The sequence below is a fragment of the Hyperolius riggenbachi genome, chromosome 9 (assembly GCF_040937935.1).
Source record: "Hyperolius riggenbachi isolate aHypRig1 chromosome 9, aHypRig1.pri, whole genome shotgun sequence".
Classification (NCBI taxonomy): Eukaryota; Metazoa; Chordata; class Amphibia; order Anura; family Hyperoliidae; genus Hyperolius; species Hyperolius riggenbachi.
Genome location: NC_090654.1, coordinates 252,578,160 through 252,605,267, shown reverse-complemented (window position 1 = coordinate 252,605,267; position 27,108 = coordinate 252,578,160). Strand labels below are relative to the sequence as shown.

Below are 27,108 nucleotides of genomic sequence, written 5' to 3'. Positions count from 1 at the left end.
ACATCTGACCACAAATAGTCAAAAGATTCACCTTCCACTGTGATCCAGATGCTTTCAGACACGGCCTTCACTCCAAAGTTCTCTGCCTCGCACCAATATCTACCAGCATTTGGTCGTTCCACATTCTTCAAACTGCAAAGACGTGATGAGGGAGTTATCAGTAGCCATATAAGTGCAGTCCACGCTAACCTGGATAGTGTACTGTGCCCCTAAGCAACAATACATATATTTAAATAATCCCTTTAGGCAGGGGACACACTTATCTTTCAGTTTTTTGCATGCGTTTTCTGCACACTATGTGCATGTGTATGCAGAAAAACGAGTGCGTTTTTCACAGCAGCTAATGTAATTGATATAGAGAACTGATAAAATGTGCAGAATTATCCTGCAGGCATGGGCGTCCGCAGAACATTTTCCAGGGGAGGGGCAAAAAGGGGGAGAGGGGAAAAGAAGTGGCACAACGCGCAGCGCTAGTGGCGCAGATACAGAGAGCTCACTTGCACCGGGATAGGAGAATAGAGTAAGTGTCCCACCACCTAAAGGGGGGAGCGAGAGAGAGGGGGAGCCCCAAGGTGAGGGAAGAGGGGGGGGGAGACGTCCCCCCTTCCCCGCCGCTGAGCCCGCAGCTACTCTTCTCTCTCCGCTGCCAACCCAGGGCGGGTGGGCCGGCCACTTCCGGGTGGCTGGGGGGGGGGGGGGGGGGAAGCAGCTAGCCAGGGGAGTGCGCATGCCCCATTTTGCCCTATGTAGGGACACCCATGCCTGCAGGATGTCAGTTTGTTTTTTTTGTGCGTGAAAACCGCATTAAGTGTGAACTAGCCCATTGGTTAACATGTGTTCTCTGTGAAGAAAACACGCATGTAAACAGTCAAGTGTGTCCCCTGCCTAACTGAAACTAACAAATATTCACTAAATAAAATCCTAATGACCATGAATTAAAAAAATACAAGTGTTCTATTTAGCACAATATAAATTAGGGGAATAGGCTGAACCCTTTTGACTCTTAAAGCAATACTGACAAGAAAAATAACATTTGCCTTGTATTGCCATCTCATTTGTCATCTCCTGCTGGACTCAAAGTGCTTGAGCTGCAGCCACTAGGACGCACTCAGGCCCACCACTTGTTTCCCCCTATTCCTTTACATTGTAAGCTCCCAGCGGCAGGGATAGGAGAATAGAGTAATGGAATGTGTCTTGGAATTCATTATACATTTCATTCATCATGTTTTTTTATCACTATCATCTCTGTATTTTGTATTGATTTTGTATTTTGTATCCTGGTGTACACCATTGTCTGTATTATGTAACCGATGTTTGTTTCTTACTTTGTACAGCGCTATGGAATATGTTGGCGCTTTATAAATCAATAATAATAATAAAAATAATAATAATAATAAGAGTGCCATATTCTTGAGGTAAGCCAGGTCTTCATTTTTCTATTTTATTGCTTTTATCCTAGTTTGGGGTACCTCTTTCCTCCATTGTGCCGTTTATTCTCCACAGGGCTGTGTGGGAGGCGTGGCTACATTTACTGCGACAAGATTTAAACACACGATTGCTTTAATTTATCTCCATTTCCCAACTGGAGATACAACTTAACATTTTTCGATTTTTAAAATCAATCTTAAAGCAAATTTGAAGGCAAAATAGAATAAAAAAAACAAAAACACATAGGTGAGTAGCCCTATTCACACCTAGCATATCTGTCTGCTTACCGCCGCCGCTCCATCGCCGTTATTTGTCTCTACTTCCTGTTTAAAATGGCCACGACCCCTGTAAGAGCTTCCGGGTTGCGACCCCGGTCAGCTGCCAAGAGCGCGCATTCACGCATATGCATAAAACTATAATTGTAGGATACAGACAGTATCCTGTTACCCAGCAGCGGCACCTTCTTGGCGCTGTCTCAGCCTCGTGCACAGAATGGATGGCGATATTGTAATGAGTGCCGGATAGGGGCAGAGACTGCTGTGAATGACGTCTAGGAAGCAGAGAACAGCTCTGCATCTTCCGCTTTTCAGATTCTATGACCCAGTTGGTTGGATTGGAAAGAATGGGGACCTGGCTTTGGGAAAGGAGGGGTAAGGGCGTCTCGAAAAGCTGTGGAAATACCATGGACCTAGTGGTGAGTGGCATATGTAATGATTAATGGTTAAATATAAAGGGGGGGGGGGATTGCATTTTAAATTATTAAAATCATGAATCATTATTAAATTGCAGGTTTTAAAGTTTTCATTCGGTGACAAGCATTTGTTTTGAATTGAAAATAAAAATACATTTAGAAATCAGGCAGAAAAAACAAACAAACAAAAAGTTATATTTTAAAATCCAGACATCCTTTCTGAAATTGGGCCTACAGTTATTTGCACAATGCAATTTGGACGACAATGGCAATTAATTATTGTATAAAATAACATGGTGTAACTTTCCGTCCTGATAGATGACTTTCTATTTCTAGAAAGGAAAAGTTTATTAGGAATGCCATCTGGGACAGCCTCACAGTGGGTTTAGTGTGGATAAACGAGTGTCTATATATGGAAGCGTTGGTTGAGGGCTCTGTAGGCCCATTTATAATACACAGACATGTCACTGGAGTCTATTCTTGGGCAGGATGCGCACCTGAGGAAGCTTATCCAGTGCTCTTCATCCTCCGGAATGTACATCTGGTCCGAGCTATGCACTGGGGCGCCATCCTTCAGCCACTGGATCTCCGGCTCCTCCATGCCCATCAGACTGCAGTTCAGTTTGGCTTCATGACCTTGAGAAACCGTCAGATTGTAGCCATGACCCGTAAACCACAGCCCAGGGGTCTTTCCTGCATCAATGAGAAGAAAATACATAAACAGTCAAGATATGGCACAATAAAAGTAACAATACTGATCTCTTCAAAATGCCAATCAATTAGCTGTATTGCTGGTTCTCTGCCTATAACACATTTCTAGTCACTTCTTGTTAACAACTGTGTTGATCAGGAAAATAAGCTTCTCTCCTAGGGCCACATAAATCCGCTATAGCACCGTGAGCTCCCTGACAGCACCGCGACCTAAAAAACCCCTCGTTTTGCCGCGGGGTGGCGGCGTTTTAGCACTATGTAAGGTGCTTTACACTAATCAAATGCTATCTCACTCACTTCAGAGTCTCTTTTAATTGCCGGCCGCTACTTTGAAGTATCGCAACCACGATACTTCACTACAGGGGCCACTACTATGTTAACTAACATAGTTACTATGTTTATTACATAATAGCTATGTTAATTAACATAGTAGCAGCCACTCTAAAGAGACTCAGAGATGAAACTATTAATAGATTTATACAGGGGCGTACCTAGAAATCCCCCGGCCCCCCTGCACATTTTTTTTTTTTAAATCCGGGCCCCCCCTTCCCTAGGGCCCGCTCAGGGAGTTGTGTGGGGCAGGAGGGGTCGCAGCATAAGAGGAGAGCGTGGCCTCAGATCGGTGGGGAGGGGGGACATTCCCCCCCCCCCCCTCACCTCGGGCTCTCCTCCTGCAATCATTGGTGGCCGCGGCAGGCTGAACACATACCTCCTTCTCGCCGGAAGTCTTCCGATCACTAAGTGCTTCATGTAACTTCCTGTGTAAACAGGAAGTAGCATGAAGCTCTTAGAGATCGGAAGACCTCCGGCGAGAAGGATGTATGTGTTCAGCCTGCCGCCGCCCGCTACCACCAATGATTGCAGGAGGGGGAACGCTGAGAGGAGAGCCCTAGGTGAGGGAGGGGGGGAATGTCCCCCCTCCCCACCGATCTGCAGCCATGCTCTCCTCTTTTGCTGCGACCCCTCCTGCCCCACAAAACTCCCTGAGCGGGCCCTAGGGGCGGCAGGGGTCGTATCCCCTATTGTTACGCCAGTGGATTGATACATACCTAGGGCTTCCTCCAGCCCCATCTGCATGGATCGCGTCCACGCCTCCGTCCTCCGCTGCCTCTATCGCCGGTACCGGGTCCCGTCACTTCAGCCAGTCAGGGCCAATCGACGCAAGCGCAGTGCGCTCCCTCCGTACTGCGCAGGCGCCTGCGTAAAAAAGGCGCCGACAAGACAGAGGGTGTCCCTGTGGATGCATACAACTGGCCGCGTCCGGCGAAAGTGATGGGACCCGGTACCGGCGATAGAGGCAGCGGAGGACGGCGGCGTGGGAGCGATCCATGCGGATGGGGCTGGAGGAAGCCCCAGGTATGCATAAAATCTTTTTCATTTTACCGTCTTTGGCCATCTCTGGTTTCCTTTAAGTATTGCGGTCGCGATACATCAAAGCAGCAGCTGGCATTTAAAGGAACGTGCGTTGCTATGTAAGTAATGCGCACAGCTAAAGAAGGCAAAAGCGAGCATAGCGTGCAACCTTAAATTTAGAGTGCGGTGCTGGTGATGGAGCTTGCATTGCTATAGCAGCACAGCTTCATGAATCAGCCCCCATGTGTTCATCTTCAAGTGGAACTATAGTCAAAGTATCTTCTCTGGTCCAATAAATTAGCCACACTGTAAGACCTTCTAGAGAACAACAATTATTTGCTTAGTAGATACTGAAAGGTAATTAGACTGTGTAAGTGCGCACATACATTATTTTATTTTGCAGGGTGATCAACCTTCCTGTTCAATAATTTTATCAAATTGGAAAGAAATCAGTGCTGCAACATGGCCACCTTTTGATTGATTTCTTGATCGATCGGGAATGTTGGAAAATCCTGGGTGCAAGGGCTTGATCAGGTGCACACGGTAACTACATTATCTTAATAACGTAGCGTTTTAAGACGGCAAACATGTATTTAGTATGCCTTACTCATATAAGGTTTACTTTAAGATTGCAAACAAAGGTAGCGCTTTATATTACAGGATACAGTACAATCAATGGCCAATAGGTGGTGGTGTTTAACTTTTGGAATTGCTGTGCTGGTTGCACCATGGAAGAAAGCCACAAGATGGAGCGGTTTCCATAGAGAAAACTGTAGATGTGGAACAGTAGTTGGCCTTTGGGGCGCTTTTAACACTAGAGGGCTTTTTGGGCGTTTTAACGCCACGGCCATAGTTAGCGTTTTCCAAGGTAAAATTAAAGTCCATAGACTTTAATTTTACCTTTCACAATTAACGCTGCGTTTTGGAGCATCGCGTTTTGGAGCATCGCGTTTTGAAGCTCCCAGCTTTTTTAGGGCTGACCACGGCGTTTCTCATTACAATTGATAGTAATGTGTTGGCTTTAAAACGCCTTCAAAATGCCTGCAGCCAAAACCCAGCGTTTTAGCCTTTTACCGCTGTCTGTAGTGTGAAAGAGCCCTCAGAGAGTTAAAGCAGTAGGATTAGCCGCACTATGCCAGGGGGAAAAAACACATATATAAGTAGATAAATATTTGATCTACTTACATAACATGTATTGTACTGTCCGCGTCTTGATTTCAGTGAATTTTATATAGTAAATTAAGAGAATTCTGTTCTTGGTGGGAACCATGTCTTTTGCCCACAGTTTGAAGCTATATCTTGATGTCATTTCTGCCCTTAACTTATTTTTCTTTTCTCCTCAAATGGCTGAGTCACCTCAGCCTTGCTCGTAAACACAAGTGAGCAGAGGATTGTGTTTCAGATAGGAAGCTAGTCAGGGAAATAAATGGAAGAGGAGGAATATATTATAGATAAAAAGAACCCCCAGCATGCAACTGTTTGGCACTGACTATTAAAGGGCCAGTGCTCCTAAAGTATGTGATAACTCCAAACCATAACAGCAGAAAAGGTTTTGAAAGTTTTGAATGCAGGATTAGCATCTTTATCACTTATTACACTCAGCCCAGTTGCTGTTGAAATTTGATTTTTATGGTGACAATCCCACTTTAAGGGGGCTAGAATAGGATAGATTTAAGGTGGTTTTCAGGAGCTGGGGTATCTGTTGATCCTGTGGGGCAACGCCTGTATTTTTCTGTACCCAATTTATCCAGATACTATGCATGTTTGTTTGCGTTTTTCCATGCACATTCTTTCAGAGTAACTAATAAAGTCAATGAGAATTTTTATGCGGAGTGCAAATTTATGTTACAATATGTACCGGTATTTTTTTTCTGCACATATGAAAATGCAAACATTTTTAAACAAGTGTGCATTTTCATTGACTTTCAGGCCTCTTTCACAGTGCGACATTAAAGTCGCATGTTAGAAAATGTTTTAATGTGGACTAACGCACAGCAATAGAAAGTCTGTGCAACATTCACAGTGCACACGTTGCATTGTGTGTAACGTGTAGCAATATTTAGAAAGTGCTGCATGCTGTGCGTTTAGCAATAAATCTGCTGCGTTGTGTGTGTTGCACATGCTCAGTAATGTTTTTTTTAATGTAATGGAAGCCGATTATTCCCAGGATACACTTAACATTTGGTGCTCGGGCCTTTTCCTATGCAGCCCCTACTCTATGGAACTCACTTCCACAATCAGTACGAGAGGCTCCCTCTCTGGACAGCTTTAAAAAAAGGCTAAAAAAACTCACCTCTTTTCCCTAGCCTTTGACACTGCATAATGCAGAGTCACAGCGCTTTGAGTCCCCAGGGAGAAAAGCGCTATATAAATATTATTGTAATTGTTGTTAATGCATGCGCTGTTTTCGTTCCATCACTGTGCGACGAAAACGGCGCACCAAACGCAGGGCTAAAGAATGTACTATAACGGCCAAGTTATAGTCTTTCAATGCGTTGCATTACGGGCCCGGTATGCGACCTTAACGTCGCATCAAACGCAACATCCCACTGTGAAAGAGGCCTCAGTGTATATAAGGCAATTGCATTCTTTAAAATCCGCAAGAGATTTTTTTTTTTAATAAGTGTACCCTGCCTAAGTGTAATGTCACACGGGCAGCTCAGTCATGGTGGCTGGCCCCTGCGATTAGACTTCAAAACAGTTCAATAGAGTTTGCATTGAAGGCAGTTAATTACAGTAGATAGTTCCACGCTACAGTGACTAGTTGTTGGTAACTCAGCTGCTGATGAAACATTGCCCTGATTAGCACACAGGTAAGGGTACATTACTAGGCACAGTGACCAAACAAAATACTAGGCCTGTAAGCAGTAGTGTAACTAAGGAACATGGGGTCTCAAACACTGTTTGGATGTGGCGCCCAAAAATCTACCAAGGACAGATGCAGTTTGAGAGAGGTGTAATCAGAGTAAAGCTGGCCATACACTGGCCCGATTTGCCGCCGATTCGACAGCAGATTCGATCACTGGGATCAAATCTGCTGCCAATCGTTCGCGCTAAACGCATACGCCGATCCGATTTTCTCCCGAAATCGGATCGGTTTGTTGATCGCGCCGTGCGGGTTACTTCCGTTGATCGCCCGCGGGTAGGGAGCGCGTCGCTAGAGGCGGCCGATCCGGTACAGTTATACATTACCTGACGCTGGCTCCCGGGCATCTTCTCCGCGTCTTCTCCGCGCCTCACCGCTCTTGCTTCCATCCCAGCGTACATTAACTTCCTGTGTCACTCCAGTGACCAGGAAGTTCAGATAAAGGGCGCTCTATTTGAACTTCCTAGTCACGGAGTGACACAGTGTACGCTGGGATGCGGTGCGGGGTGCAGCGCGGAGAAGAGGACCCGGAGCCAGCTTCAGGTAATGTATGAGGGGAGGGCGGGGAACAGGCGGCAGCGGCGGCTCCACAGATTGTGATCGGTTTCAGGCTGAAATCGATTCACAATCTGTTTGCAGTAAAGGCAGCCATACGATCCCTCTCTGATCAGATTCGATCTGTCAGCTGGTCGATCTAATGGCAAATCGACCAGTGTATGGCTACCTTTAGGATTAGCACTATTCAATGCACATAAAGAGGTGTTCATTACCAGCATAGCACCAATTAATTAAGCTAATAAGATGGATGAATAATTAATCATGATTAACAAGACTCTCTTTCTGAAATAACGGATAGTTGATAAAAATGGTATCATTAGCCACTTCAGGACAAGAGAATTTTTCACATATCAGTTCTGTTCTCATTCATTCATCAATAACTTTATTACTCCTTATCACAGCTAAATGATCTATATATTTTTTTTTTCAAAACAAATTAGGCTTTTAGTGTGTGAAAATTTTGTTTAGTAAATAACTTATTTTCTAAGCATTTTAAAGGGAAATTAAGGTAAAAAATAGAAAAAACACTCTATTTCTCCATTTACACCCATTATAGCTTAACAATAAACAGTCCTAAGTATACATTATTTTATTTGCTTATCCATCCTGGTCATTACAACATTTAGATTATGTTCCTAGCACAATATATGGTGACAATATTGTATCTGGAAATAAAGGTGCCTTTTTTTGCTTTCTCATTGTACACCATCGATGATTACGAGACCTTATTTGCAAAAATAATAGTAATATACCCTCATGGCATACATATTTAAAAAGCCAAGTTTCTAAGGCAGCAATACATGTTTTTTCTCATATTCTGCCACTTGGTTTTCATTTTACATATTTTTTTCCTTTGGTACAGATAATGCAAAACATTTAATTGCTTTTGATTCAGTTTGCAACTAAAAACAAAACACAAGACGTGGGCCTCAACCCTAAACCGTTATAAACTCCAGTCTACAACTTATCAGGGTTAAAATGTTACCACATATGTCTCTTATAGTTTTCGTAAGACTTTCCGAGTTTGATCAGAATTTTGAAAATTACTTTTTTAGGTTTGATTGAGTTTGTCACTACCCATTTTTTTATGTGACGGGTGTCCAAGGTTTAAGACCCACCAAAATGTATTCAACAACTCATCACGGTTAAAATGATGCCACACGTGCCTCATTTAGTAACAACCTGGTGGTGCACTCTCCCCAAATACACTGGACATATATCTGTACAGATAGGCTTAACCTGCCTGGCGTTCTATTAAGATCGCCAGGCAGGCTGCGGGAGGGTTTTTTTTGAATAAAAAAAAAAACTATTTCATGCAGCCAACTGAAAGTTGGCTGCATGAAAGCCCACTAGAGGGCGCTCCGGAGGCGTTCTTCCGATCGCCTCCGGCGCCCAGAATAAACAAGGAAGGCCGCAATGAGCGGCCTTCCTTGTTTTGCTTATATCGTCGCCATAGCGACGAGCGGAGTGACGTCATCGACGTCAGCCGACGTCCTGACGTCAGCCGCCTCCGATCCAGCCCTTAGCGCTGGCCGGAACTTTTTGTTCCGGCTACGCTGGGCTCATGCGGCTGGGGGGACCCTCTTTCGCCGCTGCTCGCGGCGAATCGCCGCAGAGCGGCGGCGATCAGGTAGCACACGCGGCTGGCAAAGTGCCGGCTGCGTGTGCTGCACTTTATTTGAGCCAAATCGGCCCAGCAGGGCCTGAGCGGCAGGCTCCGGCGGTACTGGACGAGCTGAGCTCGTCCAGACCGCCCAGCAGGTTAAGTGGTTAATGGTCACTTTAAAGGCAAGTCAGCACCCTATATACTGTATGATGTATTTACATCAGCAGACTTCTTCCCCTGCAATGCTTTGGGTCCATCAGGAGCTGCAAAACACTGCAACTGTGGTTTATCCCTGGGGGTGATTGCAGATTTCATATGTATGGGGGGAGGGCACACACCAGGGGAACAGTCCCCCTGTGTGTAAGTAATGCCGATCACCTCCCCAATGTCACACTTTATTAAAAACTGCCCATACAGGGAGGTTCATTTTTTTATATTTACACATAGGTGCCTAATCACAAGCTGTAATTTGATCTCTCCCCTGAGTCACATGACTGCAATGGCAGAGATGGCAGATGAGCTCATTTGAAAGCACAGGATGTTAACAATATGTCTGTTTCCATGAATCAGGAAGTAGAAACACGGCAGATTTATTTTAGGATTTGTATCAGCTGTAACAAAGAAATTTTTTTTTTTTTGTTTAAAGGTTATTATGCTGTTGCGTATCTTTTAGAGCAAAGAGGACATTCTGAGTTCAGGTCCACTTTAACATTTTGTAACAACCCTGTAACTAAAAAAATACATTTTACAATAAGTCACAATTCTAATGACCACTAAAGAAAATCATAGTCTGATCACACAAGTCAAGTGCAATCTGATTATTTGATCCACCGATTAAGCAAATCAATCATATTTATTGTTCAAGTTTACAATCGTGTTTCCATCTGTGTGCTGCGACTGCTAAGAAGATAGTTTGGTTGATCCACCAGAAATGAGTGAAGCTTTCTGGTCAGTCCAAACAATCTCTCCACACAATTCTATTATCTAAACCAAATAATCATGTGATGTGGATACTGGGACACAATCAGGTTTGTAAGGCTCATACACACCCTCAACAAAAGTCTTTTAAATGCACGATTATCACACAACTTTAAGAAGTTGGACAACTTTAGTCAAGTAAAGTTGGACATCCAAATGTTGGATTGACTTGAGCTGCACCTTATCAGTCGTTGGTCGCCTCTTATCAGTGATAACGCCTTGTTGTCTTGACAAAAGTTGTCCAACCTTAAGGGGCCCATACACCTAACGATTTTCCCGCCGATATATACAGCCGTTTCGATCACTGTGATCGAAACGGCTGTGAAATCGCCGCGCACACCACTGACAGTACGATCAATTTCCGTCCGAAATCGATCGTTCCCGTCGATTCCAGTCAACCCATCCGCGCAGAAGATTTTCCTCGGTCGTCGGCTGGTCGGGAGTGCGTCGTTAGCGGCGTTCGAATGCCCGACGACCTACGCAATACAGCGGGTATACATTACCTGTTCAGGCCGGCGCCAGTCCCCTGGTCTTCTTCTCCGCTTCGGGCTCCAGACCGTTCCTGCAGCTACACAGAACCTCCTGTCTCGGCAGGAAGTTTAGACAGATGAGCGCCCTTTACTGTTTAAACTTCCCCTGGACAGGAAGTTCAGTAGCCGGAGCGGAGAAGAAGACAGCGGGGACTCGCGCCGGCCGGAACAGGTAATGTATGAAGGGGGGAGGGGGGGTAGGTCAGCTCCACAGATTGTGATCGGTGGCCATATGATTCCTCTCTGATCAAATCGACCAGTGTATGGCCACCTTTAGTTGACAAAAGTTGTCCAACTTCATCAAGTTGTTTGATAATCGTGCATGTAAAAGACTTTTGTTGAACGTGTGTATGTGGCTTTACAAATATATCTCTACATGCCAAACTAGTTTCCAATCTGTGTTCCAGTTTCCGTCTCTTTGCAATCAGGAATGATGTTTAATTCAGTAATTGAAAAAAAATAATCCCTGAGAGTTGTGTAAAGTAAATTCCTCACATTCCTGTGACTGAAAATGAAGTAATTTGACCCCTTCTTACAAATCTTCGTCACTAAATCCGATTATTTTAGTAGAAACCTGGATAATTGTAAACAGCATCAGTCACTTGAGTGGATAGCTTGGGGTGTGAATACAAGCATTTCCTGTTCTGTGTCTACACACCAACCACAATTGGTCAGTTTGAACATTTTGAACTGACTGCTTACCCCTATATGGCTATCACATTGGTCGCAGTGTGGCGGGTCCAGTCATAGGGGGCGCAAGAGCTGCAGTGCTTTGTGCGGAAGTGAGGCATACTTTCATTCATTTCACAGTATGCCTCACCATATGGTGACACCACAGTGGTAAAGTGCGGTGCAGCCTTTCAAGACCATTGCAGAAGAACCGCACCGCGATGGACAATTTCAAGTGTGGAAAGGGGTTAAGGCTTTTGTTTCAATGTTTACCCGTTTTTTAAAACTCCAAACAGACACTTATAATGAATGGTTGCTGAATTTACAAATGTGGTCTTAATTTCTATTACAAAGCATAATGGGATATTGGTAGCAGAGCATCTGGAGAGCAGAGGGGGGTTCCTTATGAACCTGAGCTAAGATGAGCATGGAAACAAACATTAGGCGGCAGCAGCAGGGCTGGGCCGAGGCAGAGGTGAGAGAGGCTCCAGCCTCAGGGCGCAGAGTAGGAGGGGGCTCACAACTCACTCAGCTATCATTCCCCTATTGCGTTTGCAGAGAGAAATAAGAAAAGGTGGTACATGGCCGTGATTATAAGCCAGATAACTAAAGATTAAGGTCAGTGTTCTCCCCAGGCTTTTTTAACCAAGTACGTCACCTGGCTAATTTTGGTGAGCATCCGGCTGTCATTGGCTTACCTCCTCCTCCTCCTCCTATGCAGTAAGCAGAGTTGCTCAGAGAAGCACCGGCCATGCATTCTCCCGTCGCAACCCATCCGGCTACTTTTTCATGCCACTCGGCTAGAAAAAAAATATTGGGAGAACACTGAAGGTATTGAGTCTAACTTACTTCAAGCCATGCTGCAGGGAATTCCATCAGTTCATGGAACTGTGATCATGTGAACAGATCGATAATCTATTAATATAAAGCCGACCATACAGCGATATTGCGGGCCAAAAATCAGTGTCGCAACAAGCGTGGTCGATTGCCAATTATGCCGGAAAATCTTGGTCCATAGTGGTCGATCGGGTGCAGGGCATTAATGGCGTGTGATATAGTGACAACTGATGAACGCGGCAAACTCCCGGCCACTGTCCCCCAAAATGTGAAGTTATCCCCCAAAGGTGCCCATGCACTGTGATCTCACCTGTTCCAGCTGCGGTGAGACAGTCTCGTCCGCTGCTACATCCCCCCCCCCCCCCTCCCCATGGCTTTGGATTAATTGACCAATCTGTATACGGAGAGGATTTTCTTATCTTCCTGGACTTTGGTTGTTCCATGAACACATTGGCTTTGAAGCATTGATAAATACTACGGTAGATGGGTTTTCTGGAGATGGAAATATTGTAACATGGCCTTTTGTAGCTAAACAGCTTTATTTAGAACAGATTTTGAAAAATATATGATTCCCATAGCAACTAATCAGAATCTGCATCTAAGAAACATATTGCAGGAGTGATTCCATCTCTGCTGACATGATTAGCAATTGGGAACATCCTGCATTCATATTATAGTGACTGGGTGTACTAGTAATGGCATTGTTGTTCTATCACTTGCTGAAATGTTACTATCAGCTTTCCAGCTAACTTAAAGAGGAACTCCAGTGAAAATAATGTAATAAAAAAAGTGCTTCATTTTTACAATAATTATGTATAAATGATTTAGTCAGTGTTTGCTCATTGTAAAATCTTTCCTCTCCCAGATTCACATTCTGACATTTATTACATGGTGACATTGCTACTGTGGGCAGGTTATTTAGCTGTTTCTAGCTGTTCTGTCTGTTACAGACAGCTAATAACAGCTATTTCCTGTCTGTGAACATTGTTACATTGTAGCAGTTTGCCAGCAGTACTGCGGTATTCAGAGGTTCTTGTGGGAGGGGTTTCAGCACAAAATCAGTCACACAGCGCCCCCTGATGGTCTGTTTGTGAAAATCATTGAATTTCTCATGTAAAATGGGGTATCAGCTACTGATTGGGAAAAAGTTCAATTTTTGGTTGGAGTTTCTCTTTAACAGCAACATCGCTTTTTTTTGCTAGTGATGCAGAAGACTGGGCTGGAAATGCTGGTTGGCCCAGCCATCGTGTTGATGAGCTAGAAAGCACCCATGTGCCACAGCTCTCCTTCAGAGAGGAGGGAGAAACTGATTAAAGCAAATGTGTAATTTCTCAGGGAAAAACTTAGATACTCACCCAAGGAGAAGGAAGCCTCTAGATAGTCCAGAGGCTTCTCGATCCAACCAGGAGCCTATTGTTCCTGCACAGGATCCCTCTGAACATATCACACAAGAGCTTGTCGGATATGTTCTCGTGGCCATGATCCCCTCCATGTACAAGCCCATATGTACTGCCACTCGTTGATGCATGTGCAATATGGTTGTAAATGTACAAAGCAAAGCGAGGAGCACAAGTGGGGGGGTGGACTCCTGGAGGATATGAGAAGCATCGAGAGCATCCATATGTGTCCTACTTCAGTGAGCATCTGGGAAATTACAGGTTTGCTTTAGAGCCTTGCATAGACCAGGAATGTTGAACTCCAGTCCTCAGGGGCCGAGGTCCACAGACATTTTTGGTACAGCTCAAATGACTTGATTGGACGGAATCAGGAAAGGTGTGGTAGAAGTATGGCCCTCGAAGAATGGAGTTTGACACCTGTGCGCTAGACACTCTAGCATGTGTACAGTTGCCCCTGACCTCCCTCGGTGCCTCTACTTTTCCATATGCAGTAACCCCTTTTGCATACCCAGCCTCCCAGGCCTTCCCGGGCAGCAGCTGCCCAAGACCCAGACCCTTACGGCATTTCCAGAAATCCAGCCCTGGGAGGTTGGTGTGACTGGAACCTTCATACTTTGTATCTAAATATCTGGATCATGTAACTGATTTTTCCAAAATATGAAAACATCATAACCCTCTATCCAGCTCTCAATCCCCTCCCCTATTCACCAAAGGAAAGTCCTGCAATTTCTATTTCCATGGATTTTGTAGCTATGAAGACTTGCACTATAGCCAGCTATCAATCACAATCAGGAGAGATTCGTAGCTGCTACAAGTCTTTATTTGCCAATCACGGCATAGGTCTTTTTTCTCAGAAACAGTTACACAAAGATGATCAAATCTGATTTATGGAACGGCAGTGGATTCGTTGTGAGTAATCTGCATGTTAATCTGAGTACATAGAAGCCCCCTCTCATTCTCTGTAAGGCTGTCATTAGTGGGGAAGTAAGTGGTGAGATACGGAGGATTCCGTTAGTCACTGCATATTTTTGGCCTATCATTCCTGTCAAAGCCCTCCACAAGGAAGAGAACTGATGTCACTCAAATTATCAGTGAAACCCAGATATGCTTCACCAAAGCCAACCGAGACACAATAGCATGAAAAAAAGCGCTGGATGCATTAACAAGTGCTGAACAAATACATGCACCTAAAATGATGGTCACCTGAAATGGCATTGTTGGAATGCATTTTTTTTCAAATCCATTTATTTAGAAAATACTTGCGGCTTTTACTAGGGTAGTTTAGGGGGTTAAGGTTAGGCCGGGAGGGGCGCTTAAGGTTAGGCAGTGGGGGTTTAGGCAGCAGGGGTGGTTAAGGGTTGGCACATTTGGGGCTGGTTAAGGGTTAAGCACGGGGTTGAGTAGGCATGTGGGTGGAGAGGTTAAGGTTAGGTACGGAGGTGGAACAGTTAAGGTTAGGCAGTGGGGTGAAGTTAGTGGTTAAGGTTAGGCACCAAATATGGTTTTAGGATTAGGCATAGGTAGAGGGAGGATTCAGTGTGAGAGTAGGCAGGGGTGGAAGCATTATTCACTACCTTCTCCTGGTGATCGCATCTCCTCCACTTCCTGGTTAGTTTTCAGGTGCTCTGCAGTCAGCCAATCACCATACAATACAATAACATTTCTATAGTGCTTTTCTCGCATAGGACTCAAACAGCTTAAAAGAAATTAGAATGGACAAGAGACAGCTCAGGGCTCCTGCTGAGAAAGGCCCTATTTAGAGTCAAGGTGTGAACTTTCTCAGCTTCAGCTGGTATCCTGCAGAGATCAAAGGGCCTGTGTAGACTGAATTGTCCTTACACAGAGATGTATGGATGGACAGCATGGATTTGAAAACACAGTCCTTTGTTTAGGAGTTTGAAGATATTAAGGTATATATAACATATGTAGAAAAATATAGTCTATTGAGCATAGATGCTGTAGATAATCGATGAAAGTTACTCGCAGGATGGGGAGAGGTTGGGCACAAAGAGGCCGAAAGTCTTTAAGGTCTCAAGTCAATTCCAAGGAAGGTGTGCAGTGTTCAGCCGTGTGTGATACCAATGAAGATCCAATCCAGCTTAAATCTTTGCCATCCCAAGAAATCCAGGTGTTCTGGAAGGTTATAGGTGTTGCTGAAGAAGTGCTACATTAGAATCCAATGAAATTTCGGTCCAGTCTTTCCATTAAGAGGTTTAACACTAGAATTACCGAGTTTTCTATTTTCTGTTGCAAGGCTAGAGGTGTTATTCACTCCTGCTGAGATGTTCACAGGTCTTCAGGGTTGATTATCTTCAATCTATTGTTGTGCAAACCACCCATTACCTAAAGGTCCGTACACACGCCGGACTTTAGGCAACGACGGGTCCGTCGTTGCCTCCCGCTGGGTGGGCGTGCCAGCGACAGTCCGGCGTGTGTACGCTCTGTCGTCAGACTGATACGGCTGTTTCTGAGCGATCCGCCCGGCGGATCGCTCAGAAACAGCCGTATCAGTCTGACGACAGAGCGTACACACGCCGGACTGTCGCTGGCACGCCCACCCAGCGGGAGGCAACGACGGACCCGTCGTTGCCTAAAGTCCGGCGTGTGTACGGACCTTAAGGCCTCCACATTTCCATTTCTTTACACAAAGTAGCTGTGTGAGACTTGGATGGAAACCTTCAGACATGCCTGCCGTATCATATTACGTAGCACTGTACAGAGTATATTGTCTCATCACTAACTGTCCCTCAGAGTGGCTCAAAATCTAGTCCCTGTCATAATCATACAGTATGTCTATGTATGTATCATATAGTGTATGTATCGTCATCTAGGGCCAATTTTATGGGGAAGCCAATTAACTTATCTGTATGTTTTTGGGATGTGGGAGGAAACCGGAGTGCCCGGAGGAAACCCACGCAGACACAGAACTCTGTTCCCGATTCATGCAGCAAAATGCAATCAGAGGGCAATTGGCACTTTTGGCAGTGTTCCATTGACATGACAAATGATGACAAACTGAGGCATTCCATTGCCATGGCATTGATGGCAGTATGGCAGATACTGTAATGCAATTAGGCTGGCTTTTCACAACATATGAATGCTGTAAAGGTGGCCAAAAGGTGTGATGCTGTCCTGTCGGAGGGAGAGAGGCTGGCAGAGAACGTGGTCATGAATCTGATGGAGCCATTTTTGGATGATGGGAAAAATGTCACGACGGACAATTTCTTTACTTCACTGTCACTGTCGCACAGACTGCTGCGGCGCAAAACAACGCTATTGGGCACGGTGAATAAAGTCCGGCGTGAACTTCCTCAGCTTGCACCCACAGGTGCCCCGATCTCCAAGGACCCAAGGAACGCCCCTGCCAGTGCTACAATGTTTTCTGATGTGTACTATACAGGCCTATAGAAAAAAAGCACATATACTCATGTCTCTCTCTCTCTCTGCTTTTACAGTGTGGTGTAGACGTGTTGGACCAAATGGCACGGATGTATTCCGTAAGAGCAGCAACACGCAGGTGGCCAGCAGCAGTTTTTTACAATATGCTGGACCTGGCGGTGGTGAATGCCTACATTTTGTACAAGGCATGTACAGGGTGGACAGGCAAAAGAAGATTGTTTCTGAGTCTTCTAGCTAAGGAACTCCGTTGCCGATTCATACAGCACAAGGAAATATTGGCACAAAGGCGGGCTGCTGAAGCTGTTGCAGCTGCTGTGCCAGGGACTGTACAGACAACACAGTGCCAGGTGCAAGAGAGCTGCAACAGGAATCGCAGCAGGTTTACCTGTGCAACATGTCAGAAATTCACCTGTGCCAAATGCAGGGACGATGGACACTGGGTCTGCAAACGCTGTAAACTCTGTAAAGTTTGAAACACTGAAAAATAAAACAGAATTTTTGGTTTTGCGCGATCGTGAATTTTCACGTGAAACGATACCGTTTTTGCGCGGAAACGAGAATTTTCACGCGAAACCAATATCTATAAACGTTATCGATACACACCAAGCCGCTCACTCCGCTCCTCCAATGAACTTTGCCTGACCGTCCCCCGCATCACCCAGTCCCATGCACGCCTCCAGGACTTCTCAAGAACCGCTCCAACTCTATGGAACTCCCTACCTCCACCCATTAGGGCAGCCCCCTCCTTCAACACCTTCAAGAAGGCCCTCAAAACTCACCTTTTCACTCTGGCCTAGCACCCCTCACAATTGTTCTAAACCCACAGCTGAACTCTGGTCCCCTACCTTTCGTGTCCCTACCTCTCCCTCTAGATTGTAAGCCTTTGGGCAGGGTCCTCCTCCTTTTGTGTCCTACCTGATCATGCACTTCCATTACTGTGAACCCATGCTATGCATTTGAGTGAACCTAACTTGCCTAATCTCCATGCTCCCATCCAGTGACTAAGCATTACCTTGTACTCATACTGTGCTGCGTGATCTGGTTTGCATGTATTCCTGTATTGTCTTATTGCTGTATGTCACCCCTAAATATTGTCTGTAACCTAAATTAGTGTCCGCTGTGCAGTGTCTTTTGCAAGCGGAGGAAGTTCACACCGGGCTTTATTCACCGTGCCCAATAGCATTGTTTTGCGCTGCAGCAGTCTGTGCGACAGTGAAGTAAAGAAATTGTCCGTCGTGGTTTTATATAAATATCATATGTATTATGGCAATGACAAACCTTAGCAGACTCCCATCCAGTGACTGACTATGCATTACCTTGTACTCATAGGCCTGGTGCACACCAGAGGAGTTTTTCGGAGCGTTTTGAGTTTTTAAATCTGCTGCTAATGTTATCCTATGTGTCTGTGCACTGTGTCTGAGCAGTTACCAGGCAGCAGCGAGCAGTTACCAGGCAGCAGTGAGCAGTTACCAGGCAGCAGTGAGCAGTTACCAGGCAGCAGTGAGCAGTTACCAGGCAGCAGTGAGCAGTTACCAGGCAGCAGTGAGCAGTTACCAGGCAGCAGTGAGCAGTTACCAGGCAGCAGTGAGCAGTTACCAGGCAGCAGTGAGCAGTTATTAGGCAGCAGTGAGCAGTTATTAGGCAGCAGTGAGCAGTTATTAGGCAGCAACAAGCAGTTACCAGGCAGCAGTGAGCAGTTACCAGGCAGCAGTGAGCAGTTACCAGGCAGCAGTGAGCAGTTACCAGGCAGGAACAAGCATTTACCAGGCTGCAGTGATCAGTTACCAGGCAGCAGCGAGCATATGCCAGGCATCAGCAAGCAGATACCAGGCAGCAGTGATCAGTTATTAGGCAGCAACAAGCATTTACCGTAAAAAAACCCCATAGCATTACATTGGGAAGAGCTTTTAGAGGTTTCAAAAGCTCTTCCCAATGTAATGCTATGGGGTTTTTTACAAAACCTCATTGCTCCAGTGTGCACAGACACATAGGATAACATTAGCAGCACAAAGGACAGAATTCTCTGGTTGTGGGGGATGGGAGGTGGTCAAATAGAGTAACTTAGACCCAAAGTGATTTAGTTCAAGTAAAAAAATGGAAATGTGCTTGTTTTCAGAACAAAAGAAAGAGAACAATGGAGTTGATAGCATGTTAAAAAACTCAGCAGGGTTGCTACTAGGTGTGAGCTACAGGGAATTAACGCAAATTTGCGCAGCCTTGGTAAATCTAGTGTTAAAGAGTTAAGGCCCATACACACGTCGGATTTGCGCGAACGACGGGTCGTTTGAACGTTCCGTCGTTCGCACGTTTCCGCATGAAATCCGGCGTGTGTACAGACTATCGTTCGGGAGATAAGACTGGTTACCAGCGATTCGCCCGGCGGATCGTTGGTAACCAGTCTTATCTCCCGAACGATAGTCTGTACACACGCCGGATTTCATGCGGAAACGTGCGAACGACGGAGCGTTCAAACGACCCGTCGTTCGCGCAAATCCGACGTGTGTATGGGCCTTAACTGTCAGGCTGCAGAAGCTAATTTAAACCTCTATTCTCCTGTGTTAAACAGTTTAGAAGGAAGCCCAAAAGCCATTAGTGAAGATAAAAATCTCAGTTACCTTTGATGTGTGCTTATCAGCAAGGCTGTTAAAACCCAAGAGGATGCAAGCCGCATACTATACTGCAAAGCATTCTGGGGCCCTCCCCTCGGCTGCTAATGAGACGTTACAGCAGCTTGTAATCAGTCCAGCGCATAGCACTGATAAATCTCCGGGCAGAGTACACTGCAGGAGTCAGCTATTGTTCCTAGCCACATGGCTCATTAATATTCACTGCACACTGTGTTGTTCAAGTACAAGCTTTTCTGTGATCAGGAAGCAGGCAGGACATGACGACACATTTGACAGAAAAACATGGAGCCTGCCATGAGCTGTCAGGAGCATCTATCTCTGCATATACTATATACAAATTCTGTGAAATCCAAACGTGGACAGTGAAATGCATATGTAATGTAAGTACAGCCAATCTTTAGCTACTGATATATGTGTTTATTTTCTCTGAGACCTTATACCTAACAGCTCCTCTTTAAAGTAACAGAAATGAGATGTAGTCTGGAGCAGTCTTAGAGAGCAGCAGCAACAGTCTGGGCGTGCCGAGTAATCACTACTACCATGCGGCTTTAGTCCACGCATGGTGAATGGCTGGCTGCACAGCACCTGCAAACTAACCAGGAAGTGGAGGAAACGCAATTGCCGGGAGCAGGTCATATATAATGCTTCCGTTACACCACTAGGGTTAGGTTATAGTTAAATATCGGTAAAGATTAACAATATTTTACGATAGGAATTAAGTAGCAGAATGAAGGTAATTTTTCCCGATATTCTACGGTGCTATTTTTGTCCTTCGGCATTTTAATAAGTATGCAAATGAAGAGCCTGGGAAGCATCCAGTGAGATCAGGACGTGGAAGACCGCAATGAATAGGGCTGCCAATCTGCCCAGTATGGAACAGCTGTGGGCCAATCAAAAAATGTATGGGTAAATGAACCAACATTTCCCCCAGACCCATATATACCGGTATATGCTACATTTAGATTACAAGATAGTCATTGAGGTACCGTACGTCTGTCTTCCATAATGCAAGAAAACAGCACAAACTGGAATTCCCATGTAGCATTGAATCCTTTCAGACATGCATAAGAAATGTCATGTTTACAAGCTCTTCAGCTAGTTAGTTACTGACTCAGTCAGAGCATATAAAAGCGTGATTTAGTGGCTACAAACAGTATGCCTGTTCTTCCTATCTGGATTCATACAGGCGAAGGCCGTTATCCTGCCTGCGAGTCAAGAACTAAATGCTTCATTCATAAATGATGAATGAAACGGTAAAATGTCAGTCAGAACATGACTATACGTCATATTTTTTTTCTGAATTCTATGCAGACATCCAGCCAATTACCAAGCAGAGCTGGCAAGGACATTCTCTCATCAATGGCTGAATAGTAATAGAATGTAGGCTCACTCTGAGCTAACGGTGATTGCAGATACCAGCTAAGGTCTACGGAAAGAGCACGGTTACAGTGCAGGAGATTCGGGGCGCTGCCGGCGCCACCATAGGCCATAATAGGAATTACGCCTACAGCAGCGCACAGTGAGTAACTTCAGCGCCGCCAAAAGACGGGCTGAAGTTACTAATAAAACACTGTAATTCGGCCGCCAGCAACAGCTGGAAGCTGAATTACATCATTCCCCACTATCCATGGCGGCCTGGAAGGGGAATAGTAATTAACCCCCCTGGGACTTGTGCAGGAGCAAGGTAAGCTGTATATGGGCTTAATCCAAATCTCCCGGCGCATATTCATACGTATGTCTACGGAAGCAGTCAGTCTTAAGGTGGCCACACACGATACAATAATCCGATTTTACAGCAATTCTATAAAAACGATCGTATCTTTCGAAAAAAAATCGAAAGCTTTTTTCATTCGACTGAATAATCCAATTGGATTTCCCGTTTTTTTCGATTTAAATTGATCCGGAATGCCAGATATTTCTCTTCAATTTCTACTAAAGGTTGTATGGTGTGTGTTGGATTGTCAATTTATTAATATACATACCCTAGCAATTTTCTCACAGTTTCCAATCATTTTTATCATAATTGGGTAAAAAAAATTGAACATAGGTGTGTGGTACATTGATCATATTTTTGAAATGTTACAATCAGTGAGAAAAATTGATTGCAATTCTTAAAGAGTCTGAAGCGAGAATAGATCTCGCTTCAGACCTCAGATAGCAGGGGCATGTGTGCCCCTGCTAAACCGCCGCTATCCTGCGGCTTAACGTGGGTCCCTGATCCCCCAAATCTCCTCCGTACAGCCGGGGAGCGCTTCCTGGTTGGGGCAGGCTAACCGCCGCAGCCCTGCCCCACACGCGTCTGTCAGCGCGTATCACCGCCTCTCCCCCGCCCCTCTCAGTCTTCCTTCACTGAGAGGGGCGGGGGAGAGGCGGCGATGCGCCGCTGATAGACGCGACTGGAGGCAGGGCTGCAGCCGTTAGCCCTGCCTCCAGTAGCGACCAAGTCTGCGACCAAGTGTTGCAGTGGGGGTTTTGGGGGTGAAGGGACCCCCGTTTAGCCGCGGGATAGCGGCGGTTTAGCAGGGGCACACATGCCCCTGCTAACTATGAGCTCTGAAGCGAGATTTATTCTCGCTTCAGAGTCTCTTTAAATTGAACAGATATTTTAAAAATTGTATGGTGTGTACAACACACACACCATACAATCTTGGTTGTACAGATTTACCAAATATATGTAATACAAGGGCCAACAGATTGAAAATACCTTGAATGATTGATTGGATTATACTACATGAAAGTGGTAAGATTGAACAACCTAGATTGTATGTTGTGTGTTGAGCCTTATAGGTTTCTTTTCACTAGAGATGAAGCCTTTGGCAGAGTTCCTTCCAGCATAGGTTTTTCTTGATCTTGCAATCCCACCAATGACACCCTTCCCATCAACTAACTTGGAATTGCTGGGTCTCTGTAAAATCGCATGATCATGTACCTTATACCTGGTTTGTGTGTATAACCTTGTGCTATGTTGTATAGCCTTGTGCTATCTCTCTGCCTGACACCTCTGGTTAACATTGTATGTATCCGTATTTATAGTCCAGTGCTGCATAATCTGTTGGCCATTTATGATACAATAAAATATAATAATAATAATAATAATATTAAAGATGTCTAATATTTTATGCTTATAAGCAGCCACTTTTAGGCCTCTTGCACACTGCATGCATTTCCGATGCCGCTTTTTATTCGGTTTTTACCTCCGTTTCCGATTCAGATTTTTAATCGTTACTGCATGCTGCGTTTTTTTATCAGTTTTTCTGTTGATTATATTCAGGGAAAATCGGAATTGAAAATCGGAATCGGAATCAGAATCGGAAAACGGATTTGCAGTGTGCAGGGAGCCTTAGGGATATCAAAACACTGACAAGGGTCACACTTAAGCCTGACTGACCACAGCTGTATGACACAGGTGCCTAACTGACCACAACCGGGTGATATAGAGGCCTGACTCACCACAGCTTCATAGGGGCCTGACGGACCACAGCCACCATATCACAGGGGCCTGACTGACCACAGCCGGCTGACACAGGGACCTGACTGACCCCAGCCACCGTGTCACAGGGGCCTGACTGACCACAGCCACCATATCACAAGGACCTGACTGACCACAGCCACCATGTCACAAGGGTTTGACTGACCACAGCCGGCTGACACAGGGACCTGACTAACCACAGCCACCATATCACAAGGACCTGACTGACCACAGCCACCGTGTCACAGGGGCCTGACTGACCACAGCCACCATATCACAAGGACCTGACTGACCACAGCCACCTTGTCACAGGGGCCTGACTGACCACAGCCACCATATCACAAGGACCTGACTGACCACAGCCACCATATCACAGGGGCCTGACTGACCACAGCCACCGTGTCAAAGGGGCCTGACTGACCACAGTTGGGTGACACAGGCCTGACTGACCACAGTTGGGTGACACAGGCCTGACTGACCACAGCCACCGTGTCAAAGGGGCCTGACTGATCACAGTTGGGTGACACAGGCCTGACTGACCACAGTTGGGTGACACAGGCCTGACTGACCACAGCCACCGTGCCACAGGGGCCCGACTGACCACAGGCGGGTGACACAGGCCTGACTGACCACAGTCGGGTGACACAGGCCTGACTGACCACAGTCGGGTGACACAGGCCTGACTGACCACAGTCGGGTGACACAGGCCTGACTGACCACAGTCGGGTGACACAGGCCTGACTGACCACAGTCGGGTGACAGAGGCCTGACTGACCACAGTCGGGTGACACAGGCCTGACTGACCACAGTCGGGTGACACAGGCCTGACTGACCACAGTCGGGTGACACAGGCCTGACTGACCACAGTCGGGTGACACAGGCCTGACTGACTACAGTCGGGTGACACAGGCCTGACTGACCACAGTCGGCTGACACAGGCCTGACTGACCACAGCCGGCTGACACAGGCCTGACTCACCACAGTCGGGTGATACAGGCCTGACTCACCACAGGCGGGTGACACGTGCCCGACTGACAACAGCCATGTGACACAGAAACCCGACAGCCATGACAAGAGGCACAAAAGCCACAGCCACATCACAACGGCCTAAGTAACTAGGAATAGGGATGGCCCCTTGATTATGCAAATTAAGCATGCAATTTTATGCCGCTTGAAAATTGACCAAATTCCACCTTGATGGGATTCAATTGGTCCATGTAAACTGCATAACATTTGCATAAAACGTTTGCATAATACTGCATCATCACAGAATTATTCATGCCATTGACCATCACTGACTAGGAGCATTAGGCCGTGCTGAGAACATACAATGCCTCCTCAGATGTATTTAAAGTGAACCAGAGATGAAGCACCCTCATGTATTTTACCATATATATATCAGTGGGAACATTAGAGAAAACACCAGCCCTGCTCTCTGTTTCATTCTTCACTGCTCAGCCTGCTTGTTATCAGCCCTGATAAAATCCCAGACTGAGCATTCAGTCTGGCTTTGTTCAGGAATCATCATAGCTGAGTCTGTCTTCTCTGATGTCTTTTCAAGCCCAAGCCTGCCCCCTTCTGGCTCTGCTATAATGACTCAGCTATATTGATTCCTGAGCAAAGCCAGACTGAATGCTCAGTCTAGGATTTTATCAGGGCTGATAACAAGCAGGCTAAGCAGTGAAGAATGAAACAGAGAGCAGGGTAGGGGTTTTCTCTAAGGTTCCCACTGATATACATAGTACAATACATGAGGGTGCTTCATCTCTGGTTCACTTTAAGCAATGTGTACATATTGCCTACTGATACAAGAGCCCTCCTTATAAGCTTATGAATGTATGCTTATTTACAGGGTGCTAGGCAATACACACAGCCGGGAACAGGCTTTATTGCCACATAAAATAAGGAAAAATAGCAAACGCAGCACCTTTCCAGCTTCTCCACTTTAATGAACTTATTACTATTCCAAGCGGAATCACAAACATTGACTACATCTGCCCACCTTATTATGCTCTCCGTATAACGAGGAACAACCTCTCTGTTTTATCTAATTGGCACTTAACATTCAAGAATTGCTCTTCTTTTTAACACATTCATTTGTTAATGTGCTATTTTGTCTTTTTACCATGTATCACAGCACTGATTGCGTTTAATATTTTATACTGTTTATGTGATCAGGGAATCTACCAACATGCACTGAGCAGTCTTGCTAAACATCGTCTCATAAATAAGCAGAGGTTTTTTGTAGCAAAAAAAAAAACTACACATGCCAGGAAAATGTTAGGTTGGTCATTCACTGACTGATATCTTGATATATTTTACACATATTTTGTATCTAGTCTAATGTGACAGACTAACCAGCAAGCTCATGGTGACCCAGAACTCATTGGAGTGTGTGAGGGACTACAATGGTCCTAAAAGCCCCCTTACTAAGAGGTTAAGAAAAACAAAAATTTGCTTTCCTAAAACAGAAAGAATTTGCGATAATTCAGGTTGGAGTGAGCTCGAGATGTCTCCCAGAGCACCACTGCTGAATATATGCAAATTAACCATTGTACCCTTAGAAGCTAAACACACCTCCAGAACCGCTGGAATGCAATGATGTGTCAGCTTGTTAAATTGTACAGAGCCATAATAATCCAACATGCATACAGACTGTTTCGGATTGTTTGATCCTCATCAGTGCATGGCATGGATTAATTTGGCTCTATGGAGTAGGGCTTGTAAACCGAGAGGTACAGACTAACCAGACTAACGGTTTACAAGCCCTACTCCATAGAGCCAAATTAATCCATGCCATGCACTGATGAGGATCAAACAATCCGAAACAGTCTGTATGCATGTTGGATTATTATGGCTCTGTACAATTTAACAAGCTGACACATCATTGCATTCCAGCGGTTCTGGAGGTGTGTTTAGCTTCTAAGGGTACAATGGTTAATTTGCATATATTCAGCAGTGGTGCTCTGGGAGACATCTCGAGCTTACTCCAACCTGAATTATCGCAAATTCTTTCTGTTTTAGGAAAGCAAATTTTTGTTTGTCTAATGTGATCAATCCAAGTTCTGGTACTAAGGTGATTAGTATAAAGGATTGTTTACACTGGGGGCCTGATTCACTTAGGGCCCGTTTCCACTATCACGAATCCGCATGCGTTTCCTGCATGCGGATTAGCATAGCCAATACATGAGGATGGGCCTGTTTCCACTTGTCAGTTTTTCTGAGCGTTTTTCTGTGCAGGATTTTTCTGCACGGCAGAGCCCTCAGAATTCGCTTGCATGTGGAATGCAGGCGAATCACAGGCAATGTATTTAATAGGGGAATCGCATGCGTTTTTGGCATGCGGTTTTTGCCGCGATTTCGCATAGGAAGCAATGTTAACCCCCCTGGCGGTATAATTCCCGTGGCTGCGCAGCCGTGGGAGGGTTTTTTTCAGCATGTAGCTAGCCTAGCGCTAGCTACATGCTTCCCCCCCTCCCCGCGGCGTCCGCCCGTCCCCTCCGATCGCCGCCGGCGCCGCTTGCCCATAAGGAAATCCCGTTCTGAACGGGATTTCCTTGAGGGCTTCCCCCGTCGCCATGGAGACGAATGGAGTGACGTCATCGACGTCACGACGTCACAGGGAGTCCCGATCCACCCCATAGCGCAGCCTGGCGGCGATTGGCCAGGCTGCGCAAGGGGTATGCGGGGGGGGGGGGGCTGTTTCCGCGGCGGGTAGTGGCGCATAGGCGGCGGCGGGGGCGGCGATCAGCGCAAACACGCAGCTAGCAAAGTGCTAGCTGCGTGTTTAAAAAAAAAAATTATGTAAATCGGCCCAGCAGGGCCTGAGCGGCACCCTCCGGCGGCTTACCCAGTGTCACACACGGGGTTACCGCCAAGGAGGTTAATTTACACAGGCAGTGACATGGTTAAATTCGCATATACCCTAACCTATGCGAAATCGCGGCAAAAAACGCATGTGATTTTGCACCCGCATGCGGTTTCGTCAG

The 27,108-nt window shown here is 45.7% G+C and overlaps 1 protein-coding gene across 1 annotated transcript in view; it reads right to left on the bottom strand.

The window, feature by feature from the left end:
- TYRO3 (TYRO3 protein tyrosine kinase) overlaps positions 1-27,108 on the bottom strand; it is a 325,717-nt gene that overhangs the window by 211,956 nt on the left and 86,653 nt on the right. Inside the window, exons 3-4 of the mRNA XM_068254301.1 lie at positions 2,617-2,812; positions 32-132 (exon numbers count right to left, since the gene is read on the bottom strand). Of these exons, the coding sequence (XP_068110402.1) occupies positions 32-132; positions 2,617-2,812 (297 nt within the window). The remainder of the gene's footprint in view (positions 1-31; positions 133-2,616; positions 2,813-27,108) is intronic.